This window comes from Electrophorus electricus, chromosome 14, assembly GCF_041902795.1.
Source record: "Electrophorus electricus isolate QZ-2024a chromosome 14, ASM4190279v1, whole genome shotgun sequence".
NCBI lineage: Eukaryota > Metazoa > Chordata > Actinopteri > Gymnotiformes > Gymnotidae > Electrophorus > Electrophorus electricus.
This window is the reverse complement of record NC_137510.1, coordinates 6896843-6914667: the sequence shown is the minus strand read 5'-3', so window position 1 is coordinate 6914667 and position 17825 is coordinate 6896843. Positions and strand designations below refer to the sequence as shown.

At 37.2% G+C, this 17825-nt stretch overlaps 1 protein-coding gene and 1 long non-coding RNA gene across 8 annotated transcripts in view; one reads left to right on the top strand and one right to left on the bottom strand.

Annotated features, from left to right (window-relative positions):
• sntg1 (syntrophin, gamma 1) overlaps positions 1-17825 on the top strand; it is a 50399-nt gene that overhangs the window by 30434 nt on the left and 2140 nt on the right. For 5 of the 6 annotated variants that reach the window (XM_081697014.1, XM_027016959.3, XM_081697015.1 and 2 more), the window contains 4 exons: positions 1323-1394; positions 14953-15105; positions 16701-16793; positions 17270-17380. In XM_081697014.1, the coding sequence (XP_081553140.1) occupies positions 1323-1394; positions 14953-15105; positions 16701-16793; positions 17270-17380 (429 nt within the window). The remainder of the gene's footprint in view (positions 1-1322; positions 1395-14952; positions 15106-16700; positions 16794-17269; positions 17381-17825) is intronic. The other variant, XM_081697016.1, reaches the window with a different exon arrangement.
• LOC145651255 (uncharacterized) lies at positions 8897-14927 on the bottom strand. 2 transcript variants are annotated; one of them, XR_014117093.1, is made up of 4 exons: positions 14243-14927; positions 10559-11657; positions 10365-10471; positions 8897-10036 (listed from the first exon to the last, which is right to left on the bottom strand). It is a non-coding gene; the product is annotated as an uncharacterized LOC145651255 (long non-coding RNA). The 2 variants fall into 2 exon arrangements; XR_014117092.1 differs by having other exon boundaries at positions 10365-11657.

The window sequence follows — 17825 nt, the reverse complement described above, 5'->3', positions numbered from 1 at the left end:
TTATGTAATAAATCTTGTATAAGGGTAGTACAAATCCATGTCAAAACCAAGAAAAAACAATCCAACAGCCAGGTCAAAGCAGAGAAACAGGAGCAAAGGTGAAGGTATAAAAGGGCAAATCCAAAAAAAAACATAGTAGTGAGAAGGTAGGATCATAAGGAATCAGAACAGGCACAGGGGAAAATGCTCAGTAAACTCAGGCTAAACCTTGGCAATACTTCGCAAGCGAGTCATGGGGAAGATGGAAATAAATACACTAGGTGAAACTGACAACAGGTGCAAACATTCAGAAATCCAGGAATGATAATCCAGGAAGTGCTAGCCATTTGGTGGAGATACGTGGTGCATTTTCCACCTGTCGAGCCTGTGGATGATGGACAATGGAATATGGGGCTGCAGAGCTGGGAGGCAACACCTTATTTCAGGTGAATGTTGATCAGCCTTGCACATCGTCTTGGAGGAATTTTAGCCTATTCCTCCATAAAGAACAATCTCAACTCTGGAATGTTGGTAAGGTTCACGTCAGGTCCTTCCACAACATTTCTATTGGATTAAGGTAAGGACTTTGGCTTGGCCAAAACATTCACTTTATTCTTCTTTAACAATACATTGGTAGAACAACTTGTGTACTTAGGGTCATTGTCTTGCTGCATGACCCACTTCCTCTTTATTCATTTCATGGACAGATGTCTTGACATTTTTCCTTTACAGTTTGCTGGTATAATTCAGAATTTGCTATTCCATTAATGATGGCAAGCCATCCTGGATGAGATGCAGCAAAACAGGCTCAAACCATGATACTACCACCACCGTATTTCATAAATGGGATAAGATTCTTGAGCTGGAATGAAGTGTTTTCCTTTGTCCTAACAACACTTCACATTTAAACCAAAATGTTCCATTTTGGTCTCTTGGTCTTTTTGGGTACCCTTCCTGTGACCATGTAGACCATTACATACCTTGCTCTTAGAGTGATTTTTGCTGGTTAACTAGTCATAAGGAGGGCAACAATTGTTTTTAAGTTACTCCATCTGTAGACAATCTGTCTGATCGTGTATTGGAGGAGTCTACACTCTTTAGAGGCGGTTTTATAACCTCTGCCAGCCTAATGAGCCCCAATAACTATTTTTTCTGAGGTCATCAGTAATGTCCTTTTTTCATGCCATGATACTCTTCCACAAACATTGTGCTGTGAAATTTCATGAATTTCACAGCATATTTATGATCATATTTATGCAGAAATATAGGAAATTCTAAATGGTTCACAAACTGCCCAGCACCATTGTAGGTAGTGGCTAAGAAGGTATTTTGAAATGTTGTAGGTAACGACGTGGGACTGGACCAGAGCAGAACAAAGCTCCACTGTCTATGAGCTTATGTTCAAGATCCTTAAGGTAAAGGCACAGATAATTAAGCACTTTTACTAAAAGGACAGTGCACTTGCATTTGAAAGATTATTACACTTTACATACATCTAAAGCTTAGATTTGTTTATGATACATTTATATTTTGTCATTTTGGTTGTTAATGTAATGCTGTGACATATTGAAAAAAAAAGTTTGTTTGATTTACCTGTGTATAATTATACAATGGTATATAGAGTGACAGTTTTTTTGACTCTGCTCTCCCTGGTGACTGTATAAAAACCACATTTTGAAAGTGTACCCTGAAAACATTTATATAACAGCTTGCTACGGTGCCTGTCCAAACGGTCTTAAAAACTGCAAAGATCCTGCAAAATACTGTATTTAGTCAGCCCACCTCTCTAATATGCCTGTTATTGATAGAAGTAAATACTTTACAGATAAGCTAACATTCTGCACTCTGATCTCATACAATGTGGTGCAGAATCTAAACCATGGAAATATATCGGAGTAACCAGAAACTAAACTTGAATTCATGATGCTTGACGAAAAGGATGAGATATTCTTTGTTATTGAAAATTTTCACTATAAATTTTTATTTTTAAAATTTGTCTTAAAAAACTTTGGTTTTAAAGATTTTGGTAGTTTTAAACCTGATTTTTAAAAATATTCAGCACACTATATTGAGAAAATTCAAGGGATGGGAATTGAAGTAGTAAAAATTCAGGTCGTGGAAAATCTGGGCTACTTAGGAAGAGCAAACAAGACACAATCAATTAAACTCAATACTGGCCAATCACAACAGACCTCCGAGGTCTTTGGAGGGACTTCTTTATCTCGTTTCTTGCCAATGCAAAAGAATCGTGGCTGAAGATGGTGGATCTTTTCAACTTGTAAGTTAATTGTTTTTCTTCGCATGTAAGCTCATAACAGTTTAAGATACTATTTATCACATAACTAACTATCTGTGCTATATTAAGTTGTTTGAATTCTAGGAGATATATTAGTCGTCGAAGCCAGTCATGCCATTTCAAATACTAATGTTAGCTAGCTAGATAACTAGCTTATTCATGTTTTCCTTAGCTAGATTTACATTTTAAATTTCCAGCATCTGGCAGTCTTACATATTTATCAGTAAAATCCCATTCCCGATATAAGTCATTTCATATTCAGATGAAAAACAGCCTGATATAGCACATGTTCTGCAAATTCAAGAAATAAATATTTCATTAAATAACCACATGAAAATACAAATTTCTTATATGCTCGACAACTAAAAGCTATTTACTCATTTTTTTCCCATTTTATCTAGAAGGTAATAACCTTTAAATATGTTTCAATTGTTTGTTGAGATGGTAAAAATAATCATAGACTCATTAGGGTTTTACTGCAGTCCAGTGCTATGTTTTATTCTGTTATATAATTTGCAGCCTTTGCCTAAAATTGGTCTATGCTCTTTGTTAATTTTTCATTTGTGCCTGAAGGTTTGAAGCGGATTGATTAAATGAAGATCTATAACCTGATGCGTTACATATAACAAGATTCCAGTTTGCTGTTTTGTAGAGCTTGTCTGCAATGATCCAAGAATTTTTTGATCTGGCCAGAGGTAATTATTTTTCTTTATTTTTACTGCATGTAATATTTTTTCTCCACATGCAACACATATCTATATGATATATAAAATATATCATGACTGTCCGCACATGTATGCGAGACTACCCATTGACAGCAACATCTTCATTAATTGATCACAGTAGAGCAGAACAGGGAAGACAGATTATTAACAAATGATACCACTACCATCTAAAATAAATGTAAAATAAACAATTCAAGAAATTAAAGATGCCACATTGCCTGACAATTTACCACCTACATGTGGCATGTATTTATTTTTAAATTCTGTGTTATTTAAGGGACAAATAAGAAGGTTTGTTATTTTGTTTATCACTACATTTCTGATGCACATATTTATTGACAGGGTAGTCATGTTGAAGTATTGCACTATGCAAGTCACATAATGTCTCTGCTTACATTCTGTGAGAGACAAAGGGGTGCAGCCTGTGCTGAACACGGTCCCATGGAGGTAAATGGGAGGTCCAGTGTGTAGTCTCTGTATCCATATAATTTAAATTGTTAATTGCATCAGGGTATAATTCATTTGCACACTGCAGAGTAATTGTTTGAATGGTTACACTTTTGCAGGCAACAGAGAGGCAAGGGAAACAGGCCCTTTGACCTTCTGTTTAGACAGAAATGACAAGGTGTTAATCTCAAGAAAAGTAAAACTTTGTTTCATTTATTTATTTATTTACTGTTTGTTTATTTATTTGTTTCTTTCTTTCAGGACCTTTTCACGACTCTGTTCCAAAGGGAAAGCTAAGCATTTCATAGGAGCAAGTTTCCAGCAGGCAGTCCCTTGCTAACAACTGAATAAGTGTCACTTTCTAACTCTTGCCAACTCCGTATGAAAAGACACCAAAAGATGCTGAGCAGTTGGTGCATTTGCAGCTGGGTTAGGTCATAGGACTGCTACTCTTGATGAAAGTACAACACACAGAGAGAAATGTACATGTGATGAAGTCATTTTTATTTTCTGTGTAAAAAATCTTTGCCATACTGATTCGTGACCTATACTTTTATGCGTGATGTAATGTTTGTTTGACCTCTCTGGGGGAAAAAAAGTACTGGCACTACGTTCATTTAGTAAACGTCCGGACAGCGTGGGGGGTTGTTATAGTAACAAATCATGTCGTCTGTCATAGAATGTGTATATTTGAGTTTTCTTCTAGTTATCTGAAAAGGTCCAAAGCTGAAGATGATCGCAGGAGGTCAGCGTGTTTATAAAGTATCCGGCACTGACTAAGCATTTTTAAGTAAACGTTTATATCTTCATTAGCTGTACAAATATAGATTCATTTAATTGTTTATTTCACTCTAGGAGAATTGGGTAGCAGGAAACACTCTTGTGGTACCAGAAAGCTAGTGAAGGGCCTATTTATGTTGTTTCACTTCAAAGAGCTGGACACTAGTTTATTGCTCCCTACTTCTGAAATGTTTAACAACATGCCAAAGTGTTCCAGAAATGTGCACCAGCTTATCTGCTCCAGATCCTTTTCCACAAGTGTGGCTTCACATGACTTGATATGTTCCGTCAGTTAAATCTGACAACATGGACAACATTACTGAGCAAGATAGAAGGAAAGTAAGTATTTTGGATGTGTATGGCATTTGAAGTGCTGTTACTGGCATGATTAATGGTAGTACTGAAATATTAATCAATGTAATTTTATTTGCTGTTCCTCTGTTTCTCAGCACCTGTTTGATATGTCTGGAAAAATTCATTTCTGATGCCATTGAAATGCATGCGAGTTCATGTGGTAAAAGGTATTCATGCTTTTTTTTATGTATGAGAATATTTTCTCTCTCTCTCTCTCTCTCTCTCTCTCTCTCTCTCTCTCTCTATATATATATATATATATATATATATATATATATATATATATATATATATATATATATATATATATGAATGGTAGGTGTCCTATTAAAAAATGTAGAAGAAAAACTCTTCATATTATCAAACTTTCCCTGGCTGCTGCAGATTGTTTATGCACTTAGTGGTACAACCAGATAGTAAGACATTTATCACTTCCAGATACAGTAGTCCAATCTGGAAGTGATAAATGCATGCTTTTCTGCAAAAGCATGCACTGATGTCAAGCAATATAAGTGAAGACGCACAACCCTGGCCAGAAGCCAACAACAGGTCATTAACTACTTTAATCTGTCTCGGTACTATGATGAGGCCTAAACCCTGATTGAAAGACTTAATGTATTTGGTTCTGAGGCAGGGATGAGCTTAACTGCGAAGTTACAGCATTTTTTCTGGGCTCTTAAAAATAAAAGGAAGCTTTGAAATCAGTCTATAGTTTCACAACCGGCATGGGTCAAGATTAGCTTTCTTTATCATTGCTTCGCTAATTTGATCTGGCACATAGCCAATGTTCAGGAAGGAATTTTTTGTATTTAATAGAGGTTTGATTACTTCAGGTAGGATTTCTTTAAGAAAGTGTGTGAGCAATGAATCTAGTAAGCAACTAGAAAATGTTGAGGAGATTAATGATGTTAGTTCAGGCTGTTGGATAGGAGTAAAGGACTTTAAAGCCTGCAAATACTAATTGGTGAATAAGGCAGGGTAGACTTATTTTCGCTGGCTACATTGTTTATCTTAATAAAAAAAGAATTTCAAACGATTTGCAGTCATAATCAGCCTTCTAGTTTATGCCGAATGTGTCATTTTAAATTACTGAAGTTAACAATCAGTTATATGAGGGTGGTGTACATAGTTATAGCCATAAGGACTCACTTCATTTAAATCCATGTACTCATTTGGCTACGTTTCTGTTAGAGTACATTAAATCAGTGATGGTATAATTTATCATAAGCGCTCTAGGGATTTAATGTATACTAAGCCTAGATTTAGATCAAAAGTGTTGGCAGTGTTCTGTGTATAATCTACCTTAAAACTAATTGGGTTGTCTATATTTCTTCTTAGCCTGGGGAACAGACACGTTGTCAATATGGTGAACCTGGGATGACACTTAAAAGTGATCTGTAGACAGTCGGTTTAGTCTCCTTGTCTGTTGCCTAGTCTCTGTTCTGGAATGTCATTGATTAACTAAGTACTGCAAATAATGATTTTAGTTCTTAATTTACTCCATACAACACTTTAATGACAATGACATTACAGCTAACACTCTTCATGATGTTTTTGCACTGTGTGTGTGTGTGTGTGTGTGTGTGTGTGTGTGTGTGTGTGTGTGTAGTCTTAGACAATTTCTTCTTGTATTTCAGTAAACACTGGCATCCCCAGACTTTCTGAGGGAGAGCCAAATCAATTAGGTCCATCATCCCGTCCCTGTCTTGTGGAAAGGGACTTTTCAAAAGCTGCCAAGCTATTTGAACCCTCTAAAATGAATGTGGCTACATATTTTGAGAGCTGATATTCTACATTTCTTTGAAAACAAAAAATCTCCAACATCTGTAGTTCTCTAGCAGCCCACACAGGCAGGCTCACACACACTCCCCCTCAGTTTTTCTCTCTTTTCTTAATAACCATTCAACATAGACAACAATAAGCTTTTTGAATCATTTCAATGAGCTTTTTGCCATTTCCACAGTACCAAAACTGCCCTCTGTAGTTACTAAGACTTCTTAACTGCTAATACTGGTGCTGTGTTTGATGTGATTTCTCATTCTCTTTCTCTAGGTATGAGATAGGTATCAGTGGTTCTGCTTTTGATTGGTTTACTTCTTATCACAGACGGAAAACAGTTCATTACCCTCTCGTGTCATTCCTCAGGTCAGGTCATACCTCTTGTACCTCTTCTTTCTTATGAGGTCCATAAAGGTTTTGTGCAAGAACCCCTCCTATTTATTATCTATATCCTTCCGCTTGTTAATATATTTCATCACTTGAACCTGAAGTTTTTAAACTGGATTTTATATGGGCCTGACCCTCGGATTTACTTAAGGATGAAATACATTAATAAGCCATGTTTCACACAACTGGGATCCTGTCTATCAGAAATTAAATGCTGGCTGAAACTATTTTCCCATGATAAACAGAGATAATCTTATTGGCTCTAAATAAATTGTTAATTGGTTAATTGTTTAACTTAATTGACAATGTAACCATTTCCCCTTCCAACCTGGTTTGTAATCTGGTTGTCTTCCTTGATTCAGCTCTCACTGATAGCTCACATTAATGCTGTTGTTAAAGTTTCTTTCTTCCATTTGCACAACATTGCAAAGATTAGACCATCCCTCTCTGTCTGCCATTGAGACACTTATTCATGCCTTCATTTTTAGCTGCTTTGATTATTGCAACTCTCTTCTCTCCGGTATTAATTTTAGAATTCTGGTTCAGAATTGTGCTGCCCATCTTTAAACCCATACTCATCTCAGTATATCACACCCATTTTCCATAATCTCCATTGGCTTCCGATTAAATATCATATTCATTTGAAAATTCCCCTCCTCATATTCAAGGCCCTTAGCAATCTTGCTCCCTCTTATCTTCCTGCTCTCCTTCACCCTTATACCCACCTGCACTCCCAGGTGCTCCTTTGCTCCCATTCTCCAACATCCAGTTCTGTTGAACAAGCCTATGAAATTTCCCACCTCATCATAATTCAGATAGTCAAGATCCCATTCTACATTAAAACCAACCTCAAAATACTTTTTTTTTTTCAATAAGCAACCTTGCGTTTATTCTGTTTCTTTCACTTCTCTCCTCAGTTCATCTACTCGGTTTGTTGCTTTTACCCTGTTCTTGCCCTTCTATCCCCTTATGTTTTTACTGGCTTTGTGTTTTTGTGATTTATCTGTCATTTTGTAAGTGTCTTTGAATTAATGAAATATGCCTATTAAGTGTTATTACCTATGCAGTCATGTGAAAAAGCAAGTACACCTCATGAAATGTTTCTTTTTTGGCATGTCAACACATCGGAATTTGATCCTCAGTTATGCAATCTGTATTGATAAATGTTATTTAATATAACTATGGTAAAATAGTAATAATTTAAACATGATCTTGCAATTGTTTGTCTTAAAAAAATCAACTGGTGTTTTATCCATTATCAAAACTGCTTAAATGAACACTGGATAGCTGTAAGTCCAAATATGTTTAGACATACATGAGATGTACTTCTTCACTTGACTGTATAATAATACCCACTGTCGTTCAACATGTCATACCTCACATTTAATTTCTTGTGTCTTACAGTTTGAGGAGAAGTCTGAACTGTTAGAGCAAGTAAGGAATATAGTATAGGATGTGGCTTATGTCTGGGATGTCCCTGGTGTAAGCAATAAAAGATGGATTTATGAGATGATGCTCATCTATGCTGTGAGATTTTATCCATACTTGTGTTTTTTACACTTGTATATAACATTTCAACTCTGTCTAATTTTATTAACAGGTACTTGAACAAATATCAAGGCAAATCAAACAAATAAGACATGGGCTAAAGCAAACCACAATGTGGACATTGGGGCCCAACATCCAGACCCAGCACCACTGATGTTTCCAAGAAAATCACTGGAGTATATCCCTGAGGTTGGCCAAATGTTCTTTATATGGCATAAAAATGAAAACCTTTTCTGCATTATTTTACCTATATATTTTATATTAATTACTATCTGTAACTAGTATTTTTCAAAAGTATATTTGTCTTTCTTAACTAGTCAAGAAAATGCTCATCTGTGTAAATGTGACCTTGAGTTTATTAAAAATCCTTATTTACTTTGTTTTCTGTGTAGCTAATTCTTCAATTAATTGCCTAATCAACAGGGAGATGATTCAGACTCTTAAGTACCCAATAGCTTATGCTGCATCTCTGGATACATCCGGCAGTTCATTGAAACTTGGTTAAGGCATTGGTCTTGCTTTGAATATGTGTTAAGTGTCTGTTTTTTCTTTAAAACACGGCTGTATTTTCAGTGAATTAACCATTAATTTCATCTACAGCATCTCCTGTTGAGCTCAAAAGCCATTTGAAGTTCTAGGCAGGGTGTGAGGTTATTCTTGGGGATCTCACATTTGAAACTTACAACTCTCAACAGCCTCCACCTGCTTCGAGGTGCTCAAGATGCCTGGCTACTACAATGACTATGAATTTTTCAAAATGTGGTCATGCATTGGTACATATGACGCTGTTTGGGCTTATCTAGTGTTGTTGTTGGTTTTTTTTTGTTTTGGTTTTTTTTTTGCAAAACACTCCTGTTGTCTTACCTTCATATTTTAATGACTGCTTTTCAATCTGCTTTGGCCAGAGGTTCAAGGCTTTTTTTGTTGCAAGTGAAAAATACCTTTGCTATAAGATCAGCTGGTTACAAGTTGAGATGTAATACTTTTCAAGTCAGTTAGCCCTTCAGACAGAAAATCCTCACCTTCAGCAGAACACTGGTCAAAGGGCTTTTGGTTCAAGTTATTTAAACCAGGGTTTTAATTCATAATATACATAAAAGAACATAATCTGTGTTATTTTTTGTCCATCAAAGTCTTTTACCAATGAACATTGTTCATTTCTTGTCATTACATGTAATAGTAATCAGGGAAAGGTATTGTGCCTGATAAGAGGAAAACAAACATATCTTATGTTTTTTAATATTTGTCATACATTGTACATGTTCAGTGACTTGTTTGTTGAAAATGAACCAAGTGTAAATTAGTTATATATCCATATACAGTAAGATATTAGGCATATATAAGGCACATATGATTTTTCCCTCCAAAAAAAGACAACAGAAAAATAGAATAGATATCTTAGAAAAGTTGCAGTTCAGGAGGAGTGATTAAACCCGACTCGCTGGTTATACTTCTTTGATGACTCTTCCTTATTCTTCTTGGACAATCTCAAGTTGTCAAATTTGAAAGTACAGTTAAAAAAAAAATCTTGGTAATCCATCAAACAACTTTCTCATTATTGCTTTGAAGGGAATGTGTACTACTATCCCCTGAGACACTGCATAGTTTAACTTGTGCTGTAACTTTCTGAGCATGTTCAGCGATGGAGTTGCATGCAGTAAGGTGAATACATCTTAAATAGAGAACACAGCAATTCCGCAGTCATAATCCAAAGTACTGGTCAGGGTTGAAATCCAAAATTCTGTCAATGAAGTAAACAAAACAGACAGGGAACAGGCAAAGAGCCAATAAACCAGAGAAACAAACACAATGACAAAAGGCTCAGAAACATAACACGGGTAAACAAAGCTGATCCTTTTAGCCAGAGCAATTTACAAATCTGACTGAACACAACTTGAACAATTGAAGGTTAAGGGCCTTGTACAGGGGCCCTACAGTGGCAACTCTGCAAAGGCGGGGCTTGAACTGGCAACCTTATGATTATTAATGAAGTACCTTAACCACTGAGCCCATCAATAATGTTACCTGTTTTCAACAATCACACAAGTACTCAAAGTGTTCTAAGTTACCTCTGCCTTTTCTGGTTCTCTGACCAGATTCTGGATAAGGCCAAGGTGCCACAGCTGATTTGGTGTCATATTTTGTTCAGTTCGGTTAGGACGATCATCCCAGCCACCTGTAAACAGATCCTCTTACTTCTTGACATTACTGACAGCTTGTGTCTTTGGTGGTCACTACACCTTTTTTCCCCTGGAATAATTACCTGTAATAATGTTAAGAGATCATGTATCTTGATGCTTCAAATAGACCTTCCATGGTGTGCAGTTTCTTGTAAGGTTTGAGGTGTTTACAAGTGAGTGAAGCTTCTGGTGTCCTCTGTCATATACTTCATTTAGAACTCAGATTGCTTTAAATCTGAAATAGATAGTTGTGTATTGTCATTACAGAAATGAAGACAAAGTAATAAAATCTACTGTTATGTCATTACTGCTATAACATGAATTCTCCAACACCAGTTCATACCTCTAGTTGTGGACATTTGTCAGATATAAAGCTTCCACATCCAGTCCCTCATACACTGAAAGCTGTCTGAGCAACTTTCACATTCTCCACACCCTATCCTGCCCTCACTGGGTGGTTGGCGGCAGAAAATTGAGATGTGGGAATGATGCCCAGATTAAAGCATTCTCGGGTAAAAATAATGCATGTGACCAGACACCAGAAGCATAATCACTTTTAAGGCCACCCAAACCTCCTCACACCAGCTAAGAACAACTTGTACATCACTGAAGCGCTGTTGTTTGAAGCAGCATTGAAATACATTACTTATTAAAACAGTTAATTATGACTATCAAAGATATAAATAACCTCATCACTTATAGCAGCAAAAAAGTCAAAGTTGGGACCTACCATCTGTGAGAAACCCTCAATACAGCCAGATATCAAAATACCTTGTCTGAAAATAAGAAGTCCAAACAACAAGCATACCAATCAGAAATAAAACTCAAAGATCTTTAAAACAATATTTGGACAAACTAGTGAGTTTTTAAAATTAGGGTATTATTGAATCAAATTGCAAGACTGATTAATGTAATATTAAGTAATTATTAAATTACATAATAGGACACAGAGGTCCAGAACTCTGTAATGTTCTATAATGATGTTAGCTCATAATGATTTTATGACTGAGACAGGTAGAGGCTCAGTAACATCAAGACATCCTGCAAGAGAACATCTGGAGTTGGGGTGGAGGTGGAGGTGTGGTGGGCTATAGCAGGGGACATCAGGGAGTTGCAGGAGTTGCCAGGGCAGCTGAGATGGGATGAGGCTCAGTAACATCATGATATCAGGGGTAGGTGTATCTGGGCAGAAAGTGAGACTAGATTAGGCATGTCCAGGTATGAGGGTGTGCAAATTAGGGAACTATAAATGTGCAATGATGGACTCTTGCAGATCTAGCTATGGCAGCACAGCTAAAAGGAAAGAGCCAGAAAGAATTCAAGGAATCACTTAAGTGGCAAAAAGAGAGGTGAAGTGACAGTATCATAACATTCCAGTTTACCATAACTCTCAATGCCCATGGACCCCCAGATCTACACCTATAACCAAGATGGGAAGTAGTTAATAAAATGCCTGACTGTACAGATAGGTTTTCAGCCTAGCCTTAAAATATTGAGACTATGTCTGACTCTCAAAACATTTACAGAAAGGTTATTCTATAGTGTGGGAGCTTTATAGCAAAAGGCTCTGCCCCCTGCAGTAGATTTTGTTATTCTTGGTACTAGTAAAAAGCCTGCATCTTTTGATTTGGTGGATTGTAATGCACCAAGTTCTCTAAGGTACTGTGGGTCAAGACCATTCAATGCTTTGTAGGTTATTAGAAGTATTTTATAATCAATCCAAAATTTTACTGGGAGCCAATGTAAAGTAGCTAAGACGGGAGTGATATGATCAAATTTTCTAGTTCTATTAACTCTGGTTGCTGCATTTTGAACTAGTTGGAGCTTGTTTAGAGGCCCTAGAACAGATCTTTTTTTGACACCCTAGCTAACCTTGCTGTATGCTGAGAAGTCTCCATTTATGTTAAGAAACTGGTAGCAACCAGCTAGGTATGATTTAAACCAGGAAAGGTCTTTTCCCCCAATTCCAACTTTTTTGAATCTGTCTAGTAAAATGTGATGTATAGTGTCAAATGCTGCACTCAGATCAAGCAAGATAAGCAAAGAGACATCACTCTGGTCAGAAGCCTACAATTTCATTACCTACTTTAATTAGCACTGTTTCTGTACTGTGATTAGGCCTAAACCCTGAATGAAAGACTTAATGTATCTGGATCCAATTCAGATATGAGCTTAGCTGCTGAGCTACAGCTTTTTCTAGGATCTGGGAAATAAATGGAAGGTTTGAGATCGGTCGGTAGTTTGACAGCTGACATGGGCTGATATGATCTGAGAGGGTCTTGGGCACTATTAAAGTGAACATTGAAATCACCAACAATAATGGCTCTTACTACTAGAGTGACAAGATTAGAAAGGGAATCTGCAAATTCCTTAATAAATTCTGAGTTGGGTCCTGGTGGCATGTAGATGCCAATTAGTGGAGGCTAGGTGGGCTTCTTATTGCTAGCTACATCATTTATGCTAGTAAATAATTACAAAAGGACTCAAAATCATAACCAGCTTTCTGGTTTATGCCTAATGTGTCAGTATAAATAACTGCACGGCCCGTTAGACGAGGGTGGCGTAGCCTGAAGGACACGCTTCAGTTAATGCTATGTACTCGTTTAGCTTGATCCAGGTTTTGTTAGGCAAAGTACATTAAATCTATGATCTGTTATTATTTCATTTATCATGGGCACTTTAGATTTTAGGGATCTAACATTTAGTAAACCCAGCTTTAGATAAAAGGTGTAGGCAGTGTTCTTTGAATCAGACACTTTAATATTAATTATGTTATTAAGGCATATTTTTCTTTGTTTTCTGCATTTCTGCTTAGCTCATGGAACAGACACAGTGTCAGTATGATGAACCTTGGGGGACATCATGTAGCTTCTTTGTCTGCTGCCTGGCCTCTGCTCTGGATTGTCATAGATTAACTAGGTCTGTCATGAGACTATGGCTTATGTTACAGGAAAGGAGAGCAGTGCCCTACCTAGTAGGATGGATACCATCCTGCCCTAAAAGGCCAGGCTTGCCATCAAATGTATTCCAATTATTTATGAACCCCACATTGTTTTGTGAGTATCACTTGGACATCGAGCAGTTCAGCGAAGATAACCGGTTGTATGTTATATTGCCACAGCGCATTGGAATGGGAGCATACTACAGCATTGGACATCACCTTTGCTAACTGACACACCTCTTCAATATTATTTTTAGTAATCTCTGATGAAGGCATATATAGTTAGCTCCTATGTGAATAACCATTTTAAGATTACCTGCAATGTCTGTCAACTACTGCTGCTGGCATCCCTAAAGGCTTAGCTAATTTCACGTGTCGCAATATAGAGTCCCCTTTAACCAGATCTATTTCAACAGGCTTCTCAAAGGGTGCCTCACTGAGTGGGGCAAACCTGTTGGACAAGTTGGAGATGTGTAGTGCTCCCATGGGCAAGTCGAAGCTCGACTATTTTGCCCTAACGTCACCTATTCGCCCCGCTGCGAGGGCTGTAGTGTCAAAGTTGAGGGCTTGCTAACGTCCCCTAAGGCATCCATAGCTTGTACTTCTAGTTCCTTGATAAGTCTAACACTTTCTAAGGTCTGGATGCGCACTTCTAGTGCTAGAATTTTCTATGTTAGACTAGTAATTAATCTACACATCTCACAGCTCACTATCTCACAGATCACCATCACTAACGAGAGAGGAAGAATAACTAAAGATGTTGCACTCTGCGCACCGAAGGAGAACATAAGCCATGATGGAAAAGCAAAAGGTTGACGTTACTTACATTTTTGGTCATTATTTGGATGTAGTTTGTGATGAAAAGGAGTTTTCGATGTCTGATGGAAGTTGCCGTTTTCCAGGTAGAATGTAGTTAAGTCCAAGGAAAAAATTGATAAACAGCTAGAGAGCAGTAAGGGCTAGTACACCGAAGCAGTGTTGTTGGCACAAAACAATTTCAAAAACAAGAAGCAGCGTAACCTCTCTGACATGTTTTGAATTCACTTTTATTTTTTTATTTTATTCTCAAATACATAAGTTATTTGAACCCGAAACTATCTGATTTTATTTTAAACTGAAAAAAATCAATAATAGAATTTACATCCATATTTTTAAAACCTTAATTTTCAAAACTGAAATTTAAAGTAGTCTATGATTTTGTAGTGCAAATAGTTGATTAACACCAAATTTTTCATGGTTTTCTTTCAAGCTTCATGAATTCAAGTTCAAGTTCTGGTGACTGATATAAGTCCATTTAAAAAAAAAAAAAAAGTTTACCAAAATACCTATAGACTGTACTGTAAAAAGCTTGGCACGAAAGATTAGTCTCAAGTTTGAACAGAGAAACTGGTCACATTTGAAGTTAATGATAAATCTTTAACATGCCGTCCATAAATGCGCATACACCTTCCCTTTTCACTTGAACAGAAAAACGGGCACTCGGGTCTTTGTTATCAGAACAAAGTGAGAATGTTATGTCCTCTCTGTGTGTTCTAGGACAATGACCTGCCGGACAAGCGAAGACAGTGCTTCAGCCTGCAGACGGATATGGGCGAGGACGTAGCATTCAGCGTGGAGCTAGAGAGTGAGCTCCTGCTCTGGGAGAAGGCTTTTCAGATGGCCACCTTTCTCGAGGTAGAGAGGATACAGGTAACTCCTGCCCATCTTTCTGAGGTAACAGGAATGGACACATGCAGCCCAAACTTGGCATATTGCTGAGATTGGGGGGGGATGGTGAAGTTCCTCCTCACCATCTTCCAGCTGTAGGAAATGGTGCTAGCTAGCTTACTACTTAGCTAATTGCCTGTTTAAAGTAATCTAAAGTACCTAACCAGGGTCACTGCTGCTAGGTCTACTAAACTTATAGCTAGCTATACAACCTGGCTGTATGAATAAATTATTGAGCAAATTAACACATGTGAATTCCCAAAATAAACAAACTTGAGCACTGGTTTATCAGCTGATAAGAGCTATAGTAAACTGGTCTGACCTTGTTCATGAGCAATTAGGTGAAGAAAGTTCAATTGTATTGGCTGTCAAAAACTGGTAGGTGGAGCTCATCAGCTTACTATAAAGCGACGCTTTTAACGCCATTGGAGGTATGCAAAAGCGGATTAAAATACCCCGTTTTAGAGCAATTAAAGTGGCGTTTTTACAGAGTTTTAAACTGACATAAATTCTGTAAAATACGGCATTTTTGATGGTTTTTGTGACAGATTTTACAGCGTAGTGAAAAATCATCATATTTTGCGGTATTATTGCGGCGTAAAAACGTCCAAAACGCCGCTCCACCCCCTCCGGTTTACAAATAAAACGCGTTTCGTTTGTGGCAAATTTTGACCACTTTGGCTTTCCGTACAACCTCTCTCCATATAAATTAATGAGAGTCGGAGTGAAAGTCGACTTTCTTCGGTGCCATTTAGAGTTGAGTTATTTGTATAGCTTAAAGCGTGTTCACTACTTTGCATATATAACTTGCGTGGACTTGTTTATTTCTGGATGTAACCTCTAACGCAGTTTACAACATTTCAAGTAAAAATACTACACTCTATGTAAGAATGTGACACATACATTACTGTATTTTAATTTAATTGTCAATTGTTCACAGGAATGTGTTAGGAAATTAGTCTTGCTCATAAATTAATAATCACACTCTAGCAGGCACTTTAGACATCCCAAGGAATAAACGTTAAGGGCTTGAATGCTTGTGTTTGAAATACAAGCCTATCGATTTCTACTACGTCTATCGAATATCCGCGGTGATCCAACATTTACTTGCCCTCTCACTTTGCTCCGACTGGCACAAACAATTTCATAGTGAAATTGCGCCAAATACCGACGTCATTGCATATGTGACTTGTCGAGACGACTACAGTGTTGACATACTTTATACGCTCCAATCAGTGAGCATATTTACATTTTCAGTACTGTATGAAAGTCTTTGGTCCAAAATGTGTTGAGCAAAATATGACCAAAAAGTCCTATTAAGAATTATGTTCTGTGCTATCAAAAAGCAAAAATATATCTGTCACCCGAGAGGCGTTTGTCGTTACCAGTCGCATTCGATAGGAACCGACTTCATGCATAAACCTAATGCCGCTAGCAGCCAAGTTTATTTTACTCCCCAAACAATGATGTACAACACTTACCGATCTAATTAAACACTTTAGACACTGGGGACGGAGTTGTGCATTTGCCAGCGGTCGTCTACTGAGGCTAACGTTGCCAAATGTCTTATTTTACAGTGTAAAACATACGCGTGTATCATGGAGAGCCATCTCATGGGACTCACCATAGACTTCAGCATGGGCTTTGTGTGCTTTGACGCAGCATCAAAAGTGAGTTAAATGTAAATCATAATCCTTTGCCTTAATGGCCTTTCACAGTATGACTGGACACGAGATCCTACTGAGGTATTTTCAATCCAGCTATACTACATAAGCATACATCGAGCGGTGTGTGTTGATTTCACAGTGTTGAACCTGCAGTGCACGTGCAGGTAATTTATTTTAGCACCAGAGCATAACTGGAGGCATGCTGTTGCTGCAGTTTATCTCCATGCAAAGTCCATTATTTGCAAAACTAGACAAACTGATGCAAAGCTGTTTTGCAGGTTGAAATAAAACACTTTGTACTTAATTTCCTGTATCAAATATAAATACAATTATATAGAATATATTAATATATAATAAAAATATATAACAATAACTTACTATTGACTTATTAACTTACAGCATGTATTGTGTTGTAATATGTCCTACTATGTTAATTGGATGTGCAAAATTTAAATTGTTAAGGATCTTGCTCCCTTTAGGCAGTACTGTGGCGGTATAAATTCTCCCAGTTAAAAGGATCTTCAGATGATGGCAAGAGCAAGATCAAGTTTCTCTTCCAGAGTCAAGATACGAAACTCATCGAGGCAAAGGTGAGATCACTGATGTTCTCTTACTGAAGTGAGTGATTTTCTTCTGAAATCAAGCTTTCCCTCAGGTTTCCAACCAGCCAGACTAGTATAAAACTTTGATCCTAAAATTGGATGAAGGTGTGCTGTGAATTACAGTGGTTACTATCCATTCTCTGAGGCTATATCTGAAAAGGGTGTTGTTTGAACTGGAAAAAATATACTGATATTAAAATGCAAATATATGAATTTCCAGTCTTAGAAAGCTAGTTTTTTAAAAAAGTGATTTAAATATATTATGTTCATAAAGAGGACAGGGCAGAAACAGCACTAGGCTGTTGGGTGAATTATAGGAGAGTCTTTGTAATGGCTTGTATTTCTCAAGACCTTTATCTGCTGATTAGACTTGACCCAGGGGTGGGACTTGCCTCCAACTAAGGTTTCCTGGTAGCTAAAATCTGTTTTGCTT